The following is a 20,056-nucleotide window of genomic DNA, read 5'->3' on the forward strand; positions in this document are numbered from 1 at the left end:
GGGATGTGTAGAGCTTACGACCAACTGAAACGAAATAAGATTCAATGTGCATGTAATTTTAGTTTAGTTTAGCATGTAGTTTTAGTTTTTAGCAATATTCCAGCAATATCAGCAGAAAATTGGCACACCAGAGATGGACCCCACATAACATCCCCATATTGGCAATTGAATCCGGGTCTTCGGCTTGACAAGCGAACGCTTTCACCGCTTGCATGGCTACCCCATTCTCAGTAATTATTATCTGAATTATTATATTGACTGGAACACCTTTTATAACTAACATTTACCACGTGATTAATGTGTTTGATCAGGGACCATATGTAATTCGATAGAGTCATCGTGAACTTGAATTTCAAACAGACTAATTCTTAGTCCTGCACACATGTATATATTGCAAAGGATCCCAATGTAGTGACTTTCGAAATTCATAGCCTGTGTACTCTATTATTATTGGATAATGATGTTAATATCTCATTCTGCCATGATTTCGGAGAATACCAAATTCAGGCTGATTGTAGCCAACCAAAATTGCCTCAACTTCGAGTTACAGTAAAACTGTAGCTTAGACCGATATCTTTTATTTTGATTATGGTCCGATATGAAAAGCTGAAAATAGATATACAGTATGGTTCAAAATTATTGAGAATAGCTAAAGCATTTCATATTATTAAACGAGAACAAATCAGATAAAATTGAATGTATTGTGAAAGTGAACTGACCTTTTCATGTTGTGTAGGTAACAATTTAATATTTTATCAAGTCTCCTTGAGCTTCACGGCACAGTCTAAGACGGGTAGGCATACTTCCTATCAGAGAGGTTAGTGTCTCGTGAGTTATGCTGTCCCAGTATCGGACCACTTCTCTCTTCATGTCTTCAATTTTTGCCAACCCCTTTTGATTCACACATTCCTTCATCATCCCCCAAATGTTCTCAATGGGATTTAAGTCAGGACTATATGCAGGAAATGGTAATGCAGTCACATTTTTCTCCTGAAACCACTGCTTGGCATGTTTTGCGGTGTGTTTAAGATCATTATCTTGCTGCAAAATCCAGTCATTTCCATAAAACACATGTGCACTTGGAAGGAGAAAATTATCTAATATGTTAGTGTAGCGTTGACTTGTCAGATTTCCCTCAAACACACACAGCGGGGTCGTTCCTAATAAGGATATCCCTCCCCATACATGAAACTTTGGGCTGTATTTAGGTCGTCGATACAACGGTGCTGACGCAGACTTTGTCCATATTTTCACATTATTGGGATATACCCATATTGAGCTTTCATCAGTAAAAATCACATTTTCCCAGTCAAAGTTTTCATGTGCCAAACACCACTCAACACGCCTGTCTTTATGTTCTTGTTTCATGAGAGGAGAAGGAATTCCAGTCTTTTTCGCCCATCCAAGATCAATCAAATTTCTTCTAACTGTAGATTTTGATACAACTGTTGATCCCCTTTCTATCATTACATACCTGATGTTGGAGATGCTTGCCCTTTGCTTTTTAGACGCTAAAATTCCCAGCCGGACGCGATCTGAGAAGTCCAATTTTCTGGGTCTCCCTGCTCCTTTCTGGTGCCCAAAATCCTTTCCCTCTTTAAAATTCTTCCTAATCCTATACACAGTAGAAAGAGGAGTTCCTGTTCTCTCTGCCAATGTATTTACATCATCAATTCTTTGATTACACAACTCAAAAATCAACCTTCTTTTATCTTCAGCAGACATTGTTGACAGTGCTGAGGAAAATGACGTCTGCTACAAATTCAGGGGAGGTAACTCTAATTGTACTATACTCAGTAGGCCAAGATGAGTTACCTCCCTTATACCATTACTTAGTGTTAAGTATCAGTGAATCAGTTGAGGTGTTAGGACAGCTCAAAGTAAGAAGAAAAATTCTCAATAATTATGAACCAGACTATAAGTGCGTTGGAAGCAGTTGACGAGAACATCGATGTATTGATGTTTTCATTTACAAATTTACAATTACAAATTTACAAGTTCCTTTTTCAGATTTGGAATTCCTCACCTCGTTTTAGTCCTGTTTTAATTTGTCAGTGAAGCATTCTTACGCACTTGGCAGAATCCCAATTCACTGACGACTAAATAGGTTTGTAGTTGGGAAATACTTTCCTTCTCGTCCATACTTCTGCAGACTCTTCACCTTTTTTGTCAAATTCATAAAAGCATTGAGAGTATAATGAAGCTGTTTATTTTAAGTACATTTAATCCGTTGAAATTCACAGTTAGGCAACAAAGATCGCCATGTTTGTGGAAGATAATGCTTATGTTGCTATAGAAAGTACTTAGTGCTCTAACGAAATTCAAAGTTTCACAGAACTACACACTTGAAGATCTGGGTAAATTCCCATGCTTGTGTAAGAGACAAATACCATTGGTGGACCCATGGGAACGGTCCACGCACGCGCGCGCACACGCACACACACACACTCACCTTTTGTTCGGGTGGTCAGAAGAGCAATATAGGCCAAAATATGTCATATCGTATGACAACTGACCAATGTTCATGGTGATCGGGTCTGGACTTTATTATTCAATGGTCATCGACACGTGCGTACTTAATTAATTGTAATGGTGGTGGGGGCACCTTCAAACAGTATACAGTCAGTATTTTCACACACTGGCAGCATGTAATTTGCAGTATTTTAATAAAACCTCGCACCATCTCATTGTTCAAACCGAGTAAACGATCGTGAGTTCTACAAGAAAGCCAGCAAACATTAACATATGCACACGTTATCCAAGGTCGGTGAAAGAATTGGTGAAATGTTGCTGCGTTAAAAAACAAACAACTTCAATCAGAAGTAATTATTTTATTTTAAAAACAAAGCAGTTATGGAACATGAAAGAACATTTACATCCTCAGTGACTGCGCAGTTTAGTGGCTAAGATATATTTCAGAATTCTTTCCATATAGGGTACTCATACTCATATATGGTTGTTTGGAAACTATTGCTTTGTTGGATACATGTGGCAATACAGGTGTTATACATGATGTATATTTTTGTACAGTTCTTTTCAGCGTAGATATTATTTAATTCTGCTGCCCCCCAACAGTTTTAAGTGACTAAGAATCGGGGAAAGGGTTTCCTTGTGTGATAATTGCATATTCAAGTTTTAGACGTATATATGACACCTCAGATTTTTTTGTCATAAAGTTGGCTTTGTGTATTGAACTTAGATGCTAAGTAAACTCGAAGAACGTGTAACCAATTTCGTGTGGTAAATTTAAATTTGCTCGGTCTGTGAGCTTCAGGCAAATACAGTTTAGAGGTTCAATTAAGGATTTGTGGATAATCTACTATTATTCACATAACTGTTGAGATAAATTGTTTTGATCACAGGTATGTGATGACGTATATCCAGTACAGATTTCATAGGAATCGCTCATCGATGCGTCGCTTCTTATTCATTATGGTGATTTTCAAATGGGACTTAAAGAAATATACCTCAATAGTGCCCCACATACTTATATGGACGCTTTAGCCTCAGTGCAGAACATCCGGGCATTTTGGATGCATTTCAAATGTTAACGTAATTGTTAGACTTTGGACGAAACGAATATAATAACTTCTAGCTTAAAATCTGGAGACGTTTTGGTTGTATTTGTATGACTTAAGTTTAAGAATGGATATAATCGAATTCAATACAATTGTGACTCGGAAATAAGTAATATCGTGTACATAGAAACTGTTTAGGAATCTTTAAATATGTAATCGTGCGTCGTCGGATCCCAGTTTTACATTAGGCCAGCTGTTCTCACAAATGGCGGCCGAGAAGGAGGCTACGCAATTTCTTTGAGAACGTTTCATCACTGGAACCTCACTCTTAACGGTTTTGCACCTGACATTCAGTAGATATTAATTAGTAAGGTCCAGTTCGTCATATGCACCTAATTTGGGATGCAGTGTGATCGACGTTTAGACGTGGAGAGTGACAAAAGTCAAAAGGTGCTTTTGATGAGTTCTCCTCTGAGGAGCTTCAATGCATAACGACATTTGCAACATTTTATCCCCTGTTCAAATATTCTGATTGCATACTTTCTCCTGCATATACACAAAACCATACCGCGACATACTGACACCAGAGTCATGAATTTTACAACCACGTCTTTTTCTGATTATAACATAAATTACAGTTTGAAATACAAGGAAGCCACTTACACATAACTTGGTCAGCGTCACAGGATGTTTTTTTTTCGTTTTCACCACATAGTGTTATTATCGTATCTCCATGTGAATAGACTATTATGGCTCTTACAATAATACCAGTTCTGCTTAGTTACATGTGAAATAATTCTGAAAGAAATTTTGATAACTGAATATTGTGTAAGACGATACCACGAGAATAAGACCTCACACAAGTCTGTAGTTGATATGTTGTTACATTATCTTGTCTAGAATTACACAGTTGAATATAAAGCATGATCTGCAGTAGAAATATGTTCATCTGTTATTTATTATGACTTCATTCAAATTCTTAATTTTGAAACTTAAGTGTAGTATGCATGTATCTTTCATATAAATTAGTTTGGTGAATCTGGCATGAATCAAGATAACTCATTAGTGTATTGTGATGCTAAGATTTGTTTGCATCATTCATCTTGTCGACAAAACATGCTTGTCATACAGTTAAATGTAGAGTAGCTAAGTTTTTAGTTTATGCAAAACGTAAACATCTATCAGTTCCATTGGTATGTCATTGATTCTCACTCCCATACGGTTACACTTTCTCCAGATCATCAAAAACTTGTATAAATTGTCCCAGTGGTAATTGTGTACTTAAAAAATTGTGGTACTTAATGTTAAGAGAAATTGTTGTCTGAGAACAAGGCGCCAGTTGATTAAAGTTATATGTCATTGTGAAATTTATAGCAGTGTTATAGATTTTGTGTGCTGATGAATTATTTGACCTCTTTTATGTAAAGTTACCAAAGCTAACACTGTTCTTATTGTGTTTATGTATTTCGATTTCCAGGTTCCTTAATGCCTCCATAATTTCTAGTGTCAGTCGTCCTCAAGTTTGTGGAACAATTATGGCTTCCAGTGAAATAGCAGGCCAGGCTGTTCCAGCTCCTGTGATTGGCCATGGAGAGCCAAGTGAAGGACAGGGGATTGAAGCGTCTGGTCATCCAGAACTTGAAAGACAGAACTCACAGAATTCCTCTGGAGGCTTTTCATCACCTGGATCACCTGACCCTGTACATGATTTGCCCTTGGAGTTACTGCAAATTGGCTGGCGTAAATTCTGGAGCAAGCGGGAGAACCGTCCATATTACTTCAACAAACTTACAAACCAATCACTTTGGGAGATGCCACCACTTCCATCACAGGTAAGGTCATCAGACAATTGTAATGGTAATTTTCTGTCTGAGAATGTATTGTAATTAATGGTTTTATTTGAGAATTTAGAATATCAATATCATTGACCCTGCTGCTTTTCTTTCAGACAAGCTTAAGTACAACTTTAATGGTAATTCTCTATATGAGAATGTATTGTGATTAGTGGTTTTATATGAGGATTTAGAATATCAATATCATTGACTCTGCTGGTTTTGTTTGCAAGTAACAAAAGTACAACAAACTAAACTGACATTTGATTTCATGTATCTTGGGTAAAGTCTTGTTGTTATAGCGATAAATATTGTCCTTGTTCAACAGCAGTTACCAGATTTAAGTGACCCGCTTGGAATCAACAGCCCTGGCGTGGGTGGAGGAGGGGGCCTTGCCCCAGCTCCTATCCCTGCCCACTCAGACACGCGAATTAGTCGACCAAGCATTGAAATACCATCTGCCGCAGTCGGAGAGAAGAGGAGGGCCAGTTCTGACTTCGGGATGGGAAGCCCAGCAAAGAGAGCGGCTTTTAACTATAGGTACACCACTCTTACCATGATCACAGTAATGTGTCTTGTTTGAAAGACGATGTTAACATTAACTTGACACGGACAGAGAAACATTAGCAGGTTTCTATCTTTTTTCAATTTAAATTGTTTGCTTTGTTTGAAAACATCAAAGAAATTAATATTGTCAAGAGGGCTGTGTTGTAGCCAAGTGGTTACTGTGTTCGCTTATGACCTGGGTTCACCCACCACTTGGGCACTATGTGTGGAGCCCATTTCAGATGAAATATTGCCAAAAGCAGCATAAAACTTAACTCTCTCACTATTAGTTACATCAGTCATGGAACAGCATTTAGAAGTAATGCACCTAATGGTGAGAATCTGTGGATGTGAACTTCTTTGTTTGAGGAACCTAATCTTTCGGAGAATATTTGTACTCCTTCATCAGGAGAATGTGTATGCATTTTGCAAGCAGTGAGTGAAAACTATTTGAATTTGTGTATATATCCTTTGTTTGGTTTGGAGCTTCTGTGGTTGTCCATGAAGCATGGCAGACTGCAATACAGACACTTTAGTGCACATACAACTATTTTGTCACTGATGAAATAGCAGTAGTATAACTATAAGACTGAGTAAAACAGTATGTAGAGCCAACAGAATGCCAATAAGCCAGGGCTTGCAGGAAGAGGTGGTAACCTACTTGCACCAGGTGCAACCTAAGATACAGTCTATGTAAACTTATCCTCAGTACTTTTCGTTACACTCCACCACTGAGTTTAACAAAACCTTATGGGAGGTCGCGTCAGGTAACCTTTGAGATTGACCAATCAGAACACAGCTTACCAAATCGCGAAAGTGCACATTCGCACATCCTTTATGAACTTTTTATCTCGAAAAGGTTCGTACCCGAACGATTCCGAATGCTATTTAGCGTACGATCGCTTCCGGGTGATGCACACGGTGTACGTACTGCCATGACAAAGGTGAGTAAACAGTCTCTGAAAATAGTGTTTTTGACAATATTCAAGGATGTTATCTTGCGGAAATATTAGCTAATGGTAACCATGTCAACAGAAACCCCAAAGCGTATATACCGCAGGTCAAATAGCTGTGTTATATGCTGATTTTTGTTTGTGGAGAGATCGGTGTTGGTGACCTGAATATTTTGAAAGCCCCTCCGATCACTAAATAGTAGGCGTTGTCTAATTGGTTAAATCTATTTAACCTTCTCGCATTTGATTGGACTGTCATTGATTGCTCAAAGGTTACCTGACGCGACCTTCTACTAGGTTTTGTTACACTCAGTGGTGTAGTATAACGAAATACACTGAGACGAAGTTTACTTAGACTCACCTAAGATAAAACATAGTTGCACCAGCTAAATTCCAGTTGTGACATAATTATGCATATGTTAAATTTATTGTTGATTTATTTCTCAAAACGTGATGTGCATCTGGTGCAAGTTAGGCAGATAACTAGGGCGCACTTTGTAGTGTTGGGTTGCACCAGTGAAAGTAACAAAGCACTAAATCAAGCCCTGTAAGGGCATGGGATATCAGGTATTTGTGGCCGATGCCACAGAAGTTTGGATACTCTGTTCCTTTATGTATATTTTAGAACTGGAAACTTGTTGAAAGAATCTAGATATTATGCATTTTAAGCATGCTATTTGTTTCAGTCCATTTTGGAACTTTGATGTCCCAACAAATGTCATCTTTCATGAACGTCCTCCATCAGTCTCTCCACCCCCATTGCCAGAGATAGAGATCCTCCGACATCAGAATGTTGTCAAGTTGCGGCGGGTCTACCAGGAGCTGTGCCAGAGCAGGGAAGGTGAGTCAGGAATCACCCCATGGGCATTATGCTCACATTTATTTGTATGCTGTCATTATAAAGCTTGAATATTGCTGAATGAGATGTTGCAATAGATAAATGTGGCCACACATAGGCTCATGCACATATTTACATGTTTTGTTCTATGGATTATTCGGTTCATGTTTCTATATTCTTTCAGGCATTGATGCACCAGTCGAATCCTTCAATCGCTGGTTGCTTGAAAGAAAAGTTGTCGACACAGGAATTGATGCGATGTTGCCGTCCAAATGTACACCCGAGATCTCCCAGTCAATGTACCGAGAGATCATGAATGATATTCCCGTGAAGCTGTTTAAACCGAAGTACACAGGAGATGCCCGCAAACAGTTGTTCAAGTATGCAGAGGCTGCCAAGAAGATGATAGAATCAAGGTAGATGAGATTTAGAATAATCTGCATAGAGTAAACTATGGTCGTGACAATCTTAATGGGAGCACAAACATTTGTTCCTTTTTAAATGTGTCCTGTTATTTGGTGTTATCAGAAAGCCAGAGTTCTTTCCCTTGATGAGGTTGAACTATCCTTCAATCTTAGTAATGGCTTAGCTTAGTTTGAAATAGTTAGAGTTCAGATCCCCTGTATTTAAGTTCATAAATGGCACAGTTTTAATAAGTTCCAATGGCCCCTAAATTCCAGAGAGAGGCTTTTTGATGCTGCGCCAGGCTGTCATGCATGCCAAATAACAATCAAACTATTTCTGTGTGGACTGAGACAAGTTAAACGTTGTGAAATGACAACTGTAGGCTCAAACAGTATCATACCATGACTCCTATTGCCAGCTAGACATGGCATCAATACAGTTTTAACATTCCCTCCACAACAATGGCAAAGGAATATTGAGAGTTAGACTTTTCTTCTCATAAGACCATGACAAGGTATGTTATTTATTGCAACTTCTTCATGAAATATTGTCCCTGCATTTACAGTGTTCGCGGTTTGCAAAAAGGCTTTGCGTTCCTCAATCGCATAGCCCCTGGACTCTTTCATGTGCATGCACCACAGGTGTATGCCCGAGACAGAGAGCCCCTGTAAATGTGTTAGATTTAGGCGTCTTTTTTCCTTGCATTTCATAGCATGTGGTCATTATTTGCAAGTCAAATTCGCTGAGAGAAACTTTATTGGTCCCTGCGGCAACAAGGAATAGAGGCCTATGTATTCAGCTGTGTTAGTATGTATGCATGTCCAGATTCTTGTTGACGCGATATTTCATGCACTGTTGTACCCAGTTTTTTCAAAATTACTGTCAGCCTACGTTGAAGGATTACACAGACAGTTGGTTTGGATGACCTTGACCTTACTGGCCACTTTTAAAACTCTTGTTAATGCGATATCCAATGAACTGTTTTACCTAATGTCTTTGGTGACAGGGTACATTTGGGGGTGACGCAGACACCGGCCGAATTGGGTGACCTTGACCATATCTTGAAGGTCACCACTACACTTTGAACATTCTTCAAACTCTTGATAACCTGATATCTTATGCACTGTTGTACCCAATGTCTTCAAATCTGGAGACAGCCTACATTTGGAGATTACACAGACATCTGATGATATGGGTAATTTTGACCCTATTTTCAAGGTGACCATGACACTTTGACCACTTCTCAAAGTTATGTTAATGCCATATGTCATAAAAATAGCACCCAGTGTCTTCAGTTTTGTCAACAGCCTACACTTGGTGATTATGCAGACACCAGTTGTTTTAGGCATCTTTTGTGTGACTAAGTAATGAATATCTAGTAAATATTTCATTGCTCTTTAGTGACACGTGACATTGCCATGTTAGTGGCAAACACTTGTATTGTTTTGCTGTTTCCTTGGGGAAAATATGTTTTTGCGTTACTTGTTCTCGGAACACAAAATGTTTTGCAGAACACATCTGTAGGTAGGAAATATTATGTGCGAAATGTGTATATATTTGTGTGACACGTGCATGTTTTTGTGTTAACATGGACACTGCATCTAGAAGTAGGATGTAGGATCTAGGATGTAATTACAAGAAGGAATATCATTGATGATACTGAATATCAGGTAAACAGTGCCAATCATTGATGATACTGAATATCAGGTAAACAGTGCCATTGTATATTTTCCAGAGGCACCATATCAGAAAGCCGTAAGATTGTCAAATGGAATGTGGAGGACACATTCTCCTGGTTGAGGAAACAACAGAATGCTTCGTATGAAGATTTGTTGGTAAGAAAGTCTCCTGGCCCCCCCCCTCAAAACATTCTTAGACACTGATACCATACCACACATTCACTGCAGTAAAACTAAGTGATAACATGTTACCAGCTCAGATGGCATGTTACAAATGAGACTGGGTACATGTCATTGCTAGGAATATAGACAGATAGTATCAAACTACGAACCAGTGGTAGGGGTTAGTAACCAGACATTAGAATTGTCCACAGATCTGCAGATTTCCGGAAGTTTTGTTTCATTTTGAATGCTTTTGAGATCGATGTAAATCTGCAGTAAAAGACTCCCGAGAACCCTGGCTAAATTTTCATTGTTTTTCATACTTTACTGTTTTCATGTCTGACAAACTTGAGTTTTTCATATTTTCCCTTATGACTCATACTTTTTTGCTTTCTTATTCCTCTCTTTCGAACGGTTAAGTAGAAACTTGAATCCTTTCAATTCCTTTGAAGTGAACATACAGTGAGTCACTTTGAAATTTTCACTGTCTTTGTGCTTTGCCATTCTCATGGCTGACTAGCTCACGTTTTTATCTTTGGCTGAGACGTAAGTGAAATCTTCTTCCTCAGTGTTAAGCTGGCAAGCCTTGTTCTCGTAGCGTTAAGCAGCTAGGACCTGCTGTGAGTGAGTTAGATTGTTAGGCCGGTTGATAATGAAGGTATGCAATTGGTACAGGAACGCCTAGCCCATCTGAAGCGTCAGTGTCAGCCTCATCTGACAGAAGCAGCCAAGAGTTCCGTGGAAGGTATCTGTAGCAAGGTCTACAACATGTCCATTGAGTTTGTCAAGAGGCTGCATGAAAAGCACTGGGAGGTCTTGAAGGAGCATAATATTCAAGGTATGAAGTTCCTTTGTGGACAGAAGTCGTGAAAATCAGGGTTAGCATTTGTCTTTAGCAGCCCATGCTTGTCATAAGAGGTGCCTCACTGGATTGGACGGTCAGAGACTCTGACTTGGCTGACTCGTCATCATATACCATTTGAGCAGATTGATGCACATGCTGTTGATCACTGGATTGTTTGGTCCAAACTCGATTATTTTCACACTGCTGCCATGTAGGTGGAATATTGCTGAGTGCAGCGGTAAACAACAAACCAACTAATTTAGTGGAAAGTGTACCGCTGATCTCCCAATCATTTCATACCTCTCGTACATGATGATTACTCCTTCATTATATTTCTGTATAGATAATTATGAATTGGAAATAGTATTGGTCTTTTTTTGTATGTTTGAAATGCAGCTGGTCATATTCCATGCATCAATGTATGTAAAACTACTGAAATATTGGTGTTTTTGTTATAGACATTCAGGTCATTGTCACAGTACTAAAGCCAGAACCAGGGAAAGTTTTACATTTGCTGCAGTAAAGGGGCAATGTTATTGTAAATATTGTTGACTTGTAATCATACTGAGTCAGCAAAAACTTAGTTAGTCTTTCTTGTTTTTCAGAAAAGGATCCTTTCCCAGAACTGCCTGTTCCACGGAAAGTTCCTTGCTATTCTGTGCAAATGGCAATTCCGTCACCACGGATACAGCCGATCGAACATCAAACTGAAAATGAGATGACGTTTATTCGATATAAAGGAGAAACTGTAAATTTGAACAGCTCACACTTTCACAAACTGGTAGGTGTATATCTGGCGTTTCAGGGTGACACACACAGAAAGTCCTGTGTCCCGTTGTTCAAAACAGCCTTAGCTAAGGTCAGCCTTAAGCACTAAGGTTAGAGTTACGATCACTTTAAGAAAAAGATACGCCTGTTGCACAAAACAACCTTAGGGCAACCTCAACTCAGACTCCAACCTTAGCCGTAACCTTAACCCGTAGATGCCGAGTTTTTTTCAGGCGCACATTTTCGTAAGGTTTGAAATAGTGAACGTTGTGCGAGAATTGCACTAACATGGTCCTTGATCTGCTTACGGCTATAAAATTACACAGAAATATAGAATATGTAATTGCCTATCTGTTGGTATAAATATAATTGCGACAACCTCAGGGGTTTGAGAAATAGATATTGCTAAATGTTGTCCAACACTTTCGTGTGCGTTGAAAATCAGTAAATTTCTCCGTTTTTCATTGTGCACCAATAAAAGCACTCTGCTTTGATTTTTTAAATTTATCATCTTTACAGCCTGATGTCCGAACGACATAAGTGTATATGAAATGGATTTATGTGCAAATGCACAATGTTATATGCTCAACGTTAAAAATGACCTGCAATTAATGTTAAAAATGGATTAAGGTTGACCTTAAGAGATAAGGTTGTTTTGAACAATGTTGCACTGGCCTACAGCATAGTTGTAAGAGATGACTAACAGGATCGGTCAGGCTCTCTGACTTGGTTGACACATGTCATCTTTCCCAATTGTGCAGATTGATGCTCATGTTGTTAGTCACTGGATTGTCTGGTCCAGACTCGATTATTTACAGACCACAGCCATATAGCTGGAATATTGCTGAGTGTGGTGTAAAATTAAACTCACTCACTCACTCACTCACTCACTCACTCACTCACTCACTCACTCACTCACTCACTCACTCACTCACTCACTCACTACAGCATAGTGGAAACAGTTGAGACACTGAAATAGTCTATGTTGCTTATTTGCATCAGATCAAGGGGCTCAAGATGTGATCCTCTCTGAGCCTTTGGTGTTATTGACTCTTGGTACTCGTACATATACAAACATTCATCATTTTAGTGCAAACTAATTCACTTGAAGCATCAATTCATCATTTATTGAATGACATGAAAAGTCTGAACAACATTATCAAATTGAAAGCAGAGTTGCCAGAGAAGTCAATGTAGTTTGTAATTTTGAGAGAGCTTGAAATTAGTATTGCAGTAATACAGTACTGGATATATCCATTTGAATTTACTGAAGATTTGAACTGAACAGTACATATACACTGATTCTGGTTGATGAAACAGTGTATTTGACATGATCAATCATTGTTTGTCTAATTTGTTCCCAGGAACAGCTGTACAAGCTGAACTGCAGGGATGATGTGAGGTTTGATAACTTCCTGGGCCGTGTTTGGTGTTTGTTAAAGAGATACCAGGTACACAAGTATTTCAAATACAGCATTTGTGTTTCATAATTCTCCAGTATAATGGTTATTGTTTAGGTAGAGATTCAAGGAATTGAGTCAAAGTCTGAGGAATCAATACGAAGCAAAACAAGCTTGTTTGGATCTTATCAACTTGTTGACCTGACTTTGACGATGAATGTCACCTACATAACTTTGATAATGAATCTTGGTAACATGCTTTTGGTGATAAAGGTCGGTAACATGCCTTTGGTTATGTATGTCGGTAACATGACTTTAGAGATGAATAGTGGTAGCATGACTTTGGTGATCAATATCTGTAACATGACTTTAGTGATGAATATTGGTAACATGACTTTGGTGATGAGTGCTAGTAACATGACTTTGCGATGAATGCCAGTAGCTTGACTTAGGTGATTAATGTTGGTAACATGACATTGGAATGACATGACACTTTATCACCAGAGAAAACATCCCTGTCCAGTGCAGCATTGAATATGTTTCTTTTATATCACCTGACAAAGGATACTCGTTCACTTTCAGACCTGTTTCGGCTTGCATTCTCAAGAAGGTGCCTGTCTCCAGGGAGCGTTGCCAGTGTCTGTGTTTGAGTGTTTACATCGTGTGTTCGGCGTCACATTTGAATGTTTCGCCTCACCTTTGAACTGTTATTTCCGCCAGTATTGCTCAGCATTTCACGATACAGATGGCTACTTTGGCTCAAGAGGGTGAGACATAATATTTTTCATTTGCAGATATCTTGTAAAAAGTAGCTTTTAAGAAGTCTAGAACCTTGTGATGTGTTATTTCTATGTCATTTGCATATGTAGACAGTGATGTTGAGAGCCTGAGCCAGAGGGTTGTTAAAAGATGCTACTATTTGTTACCCTGGCTGATGCTTCACATTCAGAGGTAAAAACCTGGACGAGTCAACTTACACTGCTCTATACAATGAGAGCTCAGGTACCCGGACCCCAGATATCTGGAAACCTCACTTTCCGGTCAATTTTTAGAAGAAAACAATCTCTTACGTAATAAAAGTGACTGTCTATAACAGATATTTGGTTTCTGTCTCCGGACGGTATATTTTTCAAACCAACCGACCAAATCAACACAAAATTGACTTACATATACGGACACAGCTTTGACTTACGGTTGACCATGTGAGGTGAAGTGCTTGAGTCCCACGTGTTTTGACACGAGACATGGTCTGCTCATCCGGATTAATGACTGGTTCACAAGGTGAACTGACAGCTAACACTGAGTTAACCACCGAGTTCTGACTGTTAAGGTATTTATTCAGTGAAAGCAATAAAAGTGCTGTGTGTCTATTCAAGTCAGATGGTGTCAACAATGGCTAGTCAACCTACTAAACACAAGCTTTATGCAGTGACAGTCAAGAAAGGGAAAGGGATTTGTCTTCACAAAGAACAGAATCCCAAAGTATTGTTATTGGCAAATCAAGACCACGTTATTTCAGAAGTGATTTCAATCCTGAGGTGTATGCTCACTACAGGTTCAACATTAAGCCTGGATGACACCAGACCTGTTCAGCAAATGGTTGCTCTACTTTGATAGGCAGCTGAGGTCACGCAGATAGGAGTGTCATATTGCTTACAGACAATGCCGCTAGTCATAACTGTGCAAATGTGAGATTAACAAATGTCAGGTTATGATGGTTTGTTATGTTGTGATGTTGTTTTTAATGTCTATACATGTGCAATAAATAATGATTATAAACCATTTGGGTTTTCCTTGAAATGGATGAAAAGCTAAAATCCGTCGTCCGGATAATTGAATATCCGGATGATTTACGTAAAAATGTGTCCGAATATCTGAGGTGTCACTGTATAAGGCTAATAATCATAACTGTTTTTCACCTCCGCTCATACCCTTGTGGTGCAGATAATAGTTATTGTCTTTACTGGTTTCTGTTGGTTCAGACCGTTACAGATGATGATGCTGTTAACACACTAAACATCATTCATTCTTGTTTCCATCAGGGTTTATGTGCTGTCACAGAATAGTTCGTCGTGGAAGGAATCACTGTGTGGGGATGATTCATGGTGGATTTGATCCTCTACATCATATGTCCGTTATAATCAGTTATCACCATTTCTGCTGATTTTCTTTGAAATTGATCAATTATTTGCATCATCTGAACCAGCATTAAGTTTTCAGCTGAAAATATACTGACCAACAGAAGAAACGCAATTCAAGAAATCCAAACAAATTATTTCCTTGATCAAAACTAAACTCGTGCTGAAAAAATATAATTTTCATTAATTCTGAGTTGCGTTTTTATTGTTGGTCAGTCTAGATGTTTACATCCATATGTAATAGGCAACATAAATCTCAGTGTAATCTTGCTCAGTGACTTGATTAAAATTATGTCATATGCTGGCACCAGTGGCAGTGTGGATATTTATGTTCATGTTGCTGGGCAAGGTCTGATACTTGTTACTGCTAGACACATATTAGATGATCCTGCGCACTAAACGCATTTGTGACAAGAGAGGCGGTACAACCAATGGGGCGAGTACATTTGGCTGCTACAGGTAGCTTGACGATTTTGCATGTACAATACATGCCAACCGTGACATGAAATCAACACCGCTACTGATTAACACCTGTCTCGCTGTCTCAATACTGTTAAACAGATATCAGTTGTAGTAAAAAGTTAATAGTCCAAGTTAGGAAAACATGGGCAAATAGTTCATTCTCAGGCAAGGGAGATAACATACAATGTTATCATGTATATGGACAAAAATTGTGAAACCAAAGCAGATTATCTTTTACGAAGTAGCCTTGCTACTGGACTTTCAACGGCAACTTTAAAGCGCATTAAGGCAGAAGGTGGTAGGAGTGCGAGTGGACCTACATTTATCGGTCCCACCAAGTAGTGCAAACCCAAAATTTGCAGTTACAAACTTAATGATTTCGACCGGTGTGCAGTCCGTCAATTTGTACAAAGTTTATGTGGCGTAAAAAAACAACTACCCACTCAGGATGCGATGTATGATATGGCAAAGTGCCAGTTGTACTACAAGGGTTCTAACTAAGACAAATATATGATTGGGGCATTTACAAGCATTTTAGATATTCAACAATTTTGTGAAAAAAACCCCAGGAAAATGTCATTAGCTTTGTGAAATGGATCGGTGGTCCTAAACATATTTGCTCAGTATATTGTGTTGATTCATTTCGTTGGGATTGTACCTATTCCCAAATCGAGTGTACTATAACAATTCATGCGTGAAACGCACGGGGAAAATGAACTACTCGATATTTATCAGACAACCTGTCCTCTCTTGTTTCTGTGGGGCGTTCCCAAGTGTGCAAATTGGGGTCATTTGTCAGGTCATGGATCATCTTTTATGTGTTTACCAGTAATTACATGTAGCAGGAATGTGTGTCTTTACAAAAATCCCGAAACATGCCATACTTCAATTTCTGTTCTTTTCAATTGTTTTTAGCCCAGTGTTGAATTTTTACCCACTAAGTGGTTCTTTTGAGGCAAATCCACCGTTCAGTGAAGAGTTAATGGAAGCTATGGTGGATCATTTTGAGGTTAGTGAAATAAAGACGTCTGTTAATATATACCCAGTAGTGTGCATGATGATGAGCTATGTCAGTTTTTTGCTTGAACATAACTGTACAATCAAACCTCGGGAATCTTTCGACCATGCTTGTCGTAAGAGGCAACTAACGGAATTGGGTGGTCAGGCTGGCTGATTTGATTGACACGTCAACAGCTGGCAATTGTGCAGATCGATGCCGTTTGTTGTTGATCACTGGATTGTCTGGTACAGACTCGATTATTTACAGACCGCCGCTATGTAGCTGGAATATAGTTGAATGCGGCATAAAACTAAACTCAGTCACTCACTCTGGAATCTTTCTGTTTAAATTTCTGTAGTCATTATGTTTGGTGGCCTATGTCAGATCAAAGCTGGAATTGGTCTTCGGCTATATACAACATACTTGTATTAGGTGGCGAGACTCGCTGATATGGTTAATATGTATCACTGTATCGCTGTACTGTAGATTGGTAGTCTCTATGGCAGTCAGTGGATTGCTTAGTCAAGACTTGATTATTTACAGACTCTAGATATAAAACTGCATTTCAGCTGACTATGGAGCTAAACAACAATCGAAACAAGCAGTGTCTTTTCATAATGATTTAAGGGAAGTATAACAAGATATTTCTGACAAGTACTTAACATGCATAGGATTTGTGTGTCCTCAGTCACCGAAGAATAAGTTGAAATTTGCAAGAGGAGTATCAGCACAGTGTTATAGCAAGATGGCTGCTGAGTCAGTCGCTTGACATGGTTTCTTGGCTTTGTCGCTATTAAGGACAGTAATAGTTCATGCATATTTGGAATTAGTAAGCAATATTTCCTGTTTCTCTTTAGAATCTCCTTGTGGAATCTCATGAGCCTCTGTCTTTCATCGTGTTCATCCCTGAATGGAGAGATCCACCCACAGAAGCCCTCATGAGGCTGGAGTCTAGCAGGTAAACATGTCTGTGTAGTGATGCTTTGTTGGTCAGGCTGACGGATTTGGATGACATGTATTATGATATCCCAGTTGCATAAATCAATGCTTATAATGTCAGTCACTGGATTGGCCAGTCCAGTTTATTTACAGCTAAAATACTGCTGAGTACGGGTTTAAAAAACATCCTATCCTAACCATGTTGCAACATATGTCATATTTGGGATTTCACTTTATTAGTAAATTACAAATCCTAGTACTTTTGGACAGTGAAAGTGAAATCCCAAATATGACATATGTTGCATTTGACCACTTTCTAAATGGCATCATGTAAACCTAACCTTGTTGCTTTGGACTCTTAGAATACCGAAACCAAATCACTGGTCTGCCTCTGACAGCGGATTTTGGAATCCTTAGAAATTCAGAGATGTTGTTAGTCATATACTGTTTATGCACCTTTTAACCCTGGAAATAGAAATTTCCCAAAATTTGAGTTTCAAGTGAACTTTTCTTGTATTTTACAAAATGCTGGACATTGTTTTTCAGTGCTAGATATATCTCATGTATGCCCTTGCCCATATGAATATAATATAAGTGCTGTAACACATTCCTTACATGGGCACACATTTCTGAAAAGAGGACCAATTTTCCTCCTTCATAAGGGTCATGTCTTTCATTTGTTTGTGTCAGACTTATACTAAAGACCCTAACTGTGACTTGAATCATGATGTCCATCTTGATTTCTTTACCTGTCTGAATAGGGTGTCAGATTGGTTCATTTGTATTAAACGAGCAAGCAGACATTGTACCTGCAACACATGTATTGTTACTTTGCAGATTCAAGAGGCGTCAGATCACATTTCCTGCATTTGAACATCAGTACAGAGATGGATTTCAGCATGTTTGTCCAAAGTAAGAAACAATTTGGACTCAAAAGTCTCAAAACGAAGAGAGATGAGCTTCCTTCCTGAGCACAACTCAAAACCTTTCAATACCTTTCAACCAAACATGGCAGATATATGAGACCGATCCCAAAGTGGTGCCATTTGCTATTTGTAGATAATTTACGTTTATATTTTTTACGGTTTCCATGCAAAGAATGGAGAGGAGTGCTTTGTTTCGCAAAAAAAAAACATTCAAGATCTTCCTTTAAGACTTATATCAGAGATATATCAAACTGATCTTGAACTGGTGCATTTTGCTATTTGCAAATTAATTTCATTTATGTTTTTAATGATTTCCATGGATATAATTGGGATTTTGCCGAAGAAATCAATTTGGACTTAAGTTACAGTCAGATGATTTGTTTTTCTTTCAAATTTGTGGTGGCAAGAGGGATTCTGCAAATTTCATCTGTTGAAATTAATGGTTGTCATGGTATCCTTGAAATATTCTCCAATGATAACTGAATCTGAAGTATAAGGAATATTAGGACTGACTTGCCTTACTCACTGTGATCTGTTATTGGATGTCTATTTCTAACAATATTTTCTGTTTTTGCAGGCAAGATATGAACTACAAGTCAGCCCACGGCACGTTAGTAATTTTCTTGCAGAACGATGCAGGGTTTGCTAAATGGGGTCCAACGCCGGAGAGGATAAAGGAGTTGATGTTGTCCTCGAAACCAAGGGACACTGTGTGATCTGTGGACACTTATCAGTGCCAGTGTGTTGACTAGTAGTGACCCATACAGATGGAGTGAAAGGGAAGATTCAGAGTAAAAACAATCAAAGTACTTCACGTTGGGTTGACCTGCCAGCACACTCACAGAAAGATGCTTCAGTGTACCCAGCTCTGTGTTCCTGCAGGAGGTTTATATATATAAATATATATATTACACTGTGAAGAGGATGTCTTAGCTTTGCTTGGAGTCCTGGAATTATTTTAAATTGGTTTGTAATTTCATCTGCTCATCAAGTTATTGTAAATATGAAGGATGCTGCCTATATGTTCATTAATCATCACTTTTGAAAGTATCATCCAGAAACAACCACAAGCATTTGTTAATGGTCACTTGTTTTTGGACTACACTGTGCTTGTTAGGAGGCATTTTAATTGTTATGGCTTTTGCGTTTAAAGAGGATATATATTTTATGTTCATCTTGTCATGCCATGTAGATTCATATGTGCTGGATAATCCTGTGTGATGCGTCATGCCCTGATTTTAGCATGAATATTTTCATGGTCAAAGTGCAATATTGCTGTTCAGAAGTGTAGCATTCATCTGTTTGTGTTATAGTATCAGACAAAAGCACATGATGAAATGACTTAGAATATCAAGATAGGAGCAGTCATTTCCATGGTAATTTATTCACAATAATTTTAAAAGAAAATATATTTGGAGGTATGTATTAAGATTTAATTTTAGTGGTTTTTTTCACATCACATTAAAGTACCCGCATGTGATAATATGTGTTACGGATACAGTGTGCATTTTATTTCATGACTAGATATCTTATAATGCCACGTATTACATTCATCATGCTTGTGAAATCTTATTATTTTATAAAAGTACAGATATTTGAAAAGTATAGTTCAAATACAACCATAAGCTGTTTGAATAGTTCTGACT

General features: G+C 38.4%; 1 protein-coding gene across 1 annotated transcript; it reads left to right on the forward strand.

Annotated features, from left to right (window-relative positions):
• Positions 1-3,773: 3,773 nt before the first annotated feature.
• Positions 3,774-19,804, forward strand: LOC137258391 (mRNA (2'-O-methyladenosine-N(6)-)-methyltransferase-like). The gene is made up of 14 exons (XM_067796054.1): positions 3,774-3,968; positions 4,996-5,350; positions 5,679-5,890; positions 7,536-7,690; positions 7,872-8,103; positions 9,828-9,927; positions 10,609-10,771; positions 11,383-11,558; positions 12,910-12,996; positions 13,528-13,712; positions 16,461-16,554; positions 17,403-17,503; positions 18,322-18,396; positions 18,988-19,804. Exons 2-14 carry the CDS (start codon positions 5,054-5,056, stop codon positions 19,124-19,126), a joined length of 2,016 nt encoding a protein of 671 aa, XP_067652155.1. The 5' UTR covers positions 3,774-3,968; positions 4,996-5,053; the 3' UTR covers positions 19,127-19,804.
• The last annotated feature ends 252 nt before the right edge of the window (positions 19,805-20,056 follow it).

The sequence above is a fragment of the Haliotis asinina genome, chromosome 12, assembly GCF_037392515.1.
Source record: "Haliotis asinina isolate JCU_RB_2024 chromosome 12, JCU_Hal_asi_v2, whole genome shotgun sequence".
Taxonomy (NCBI): Eukaryota; Metazoa; Mollusca; class Gastropoda; order Lepetellida; family Haliotidae; genus Haliotis; species Haliotis asinina.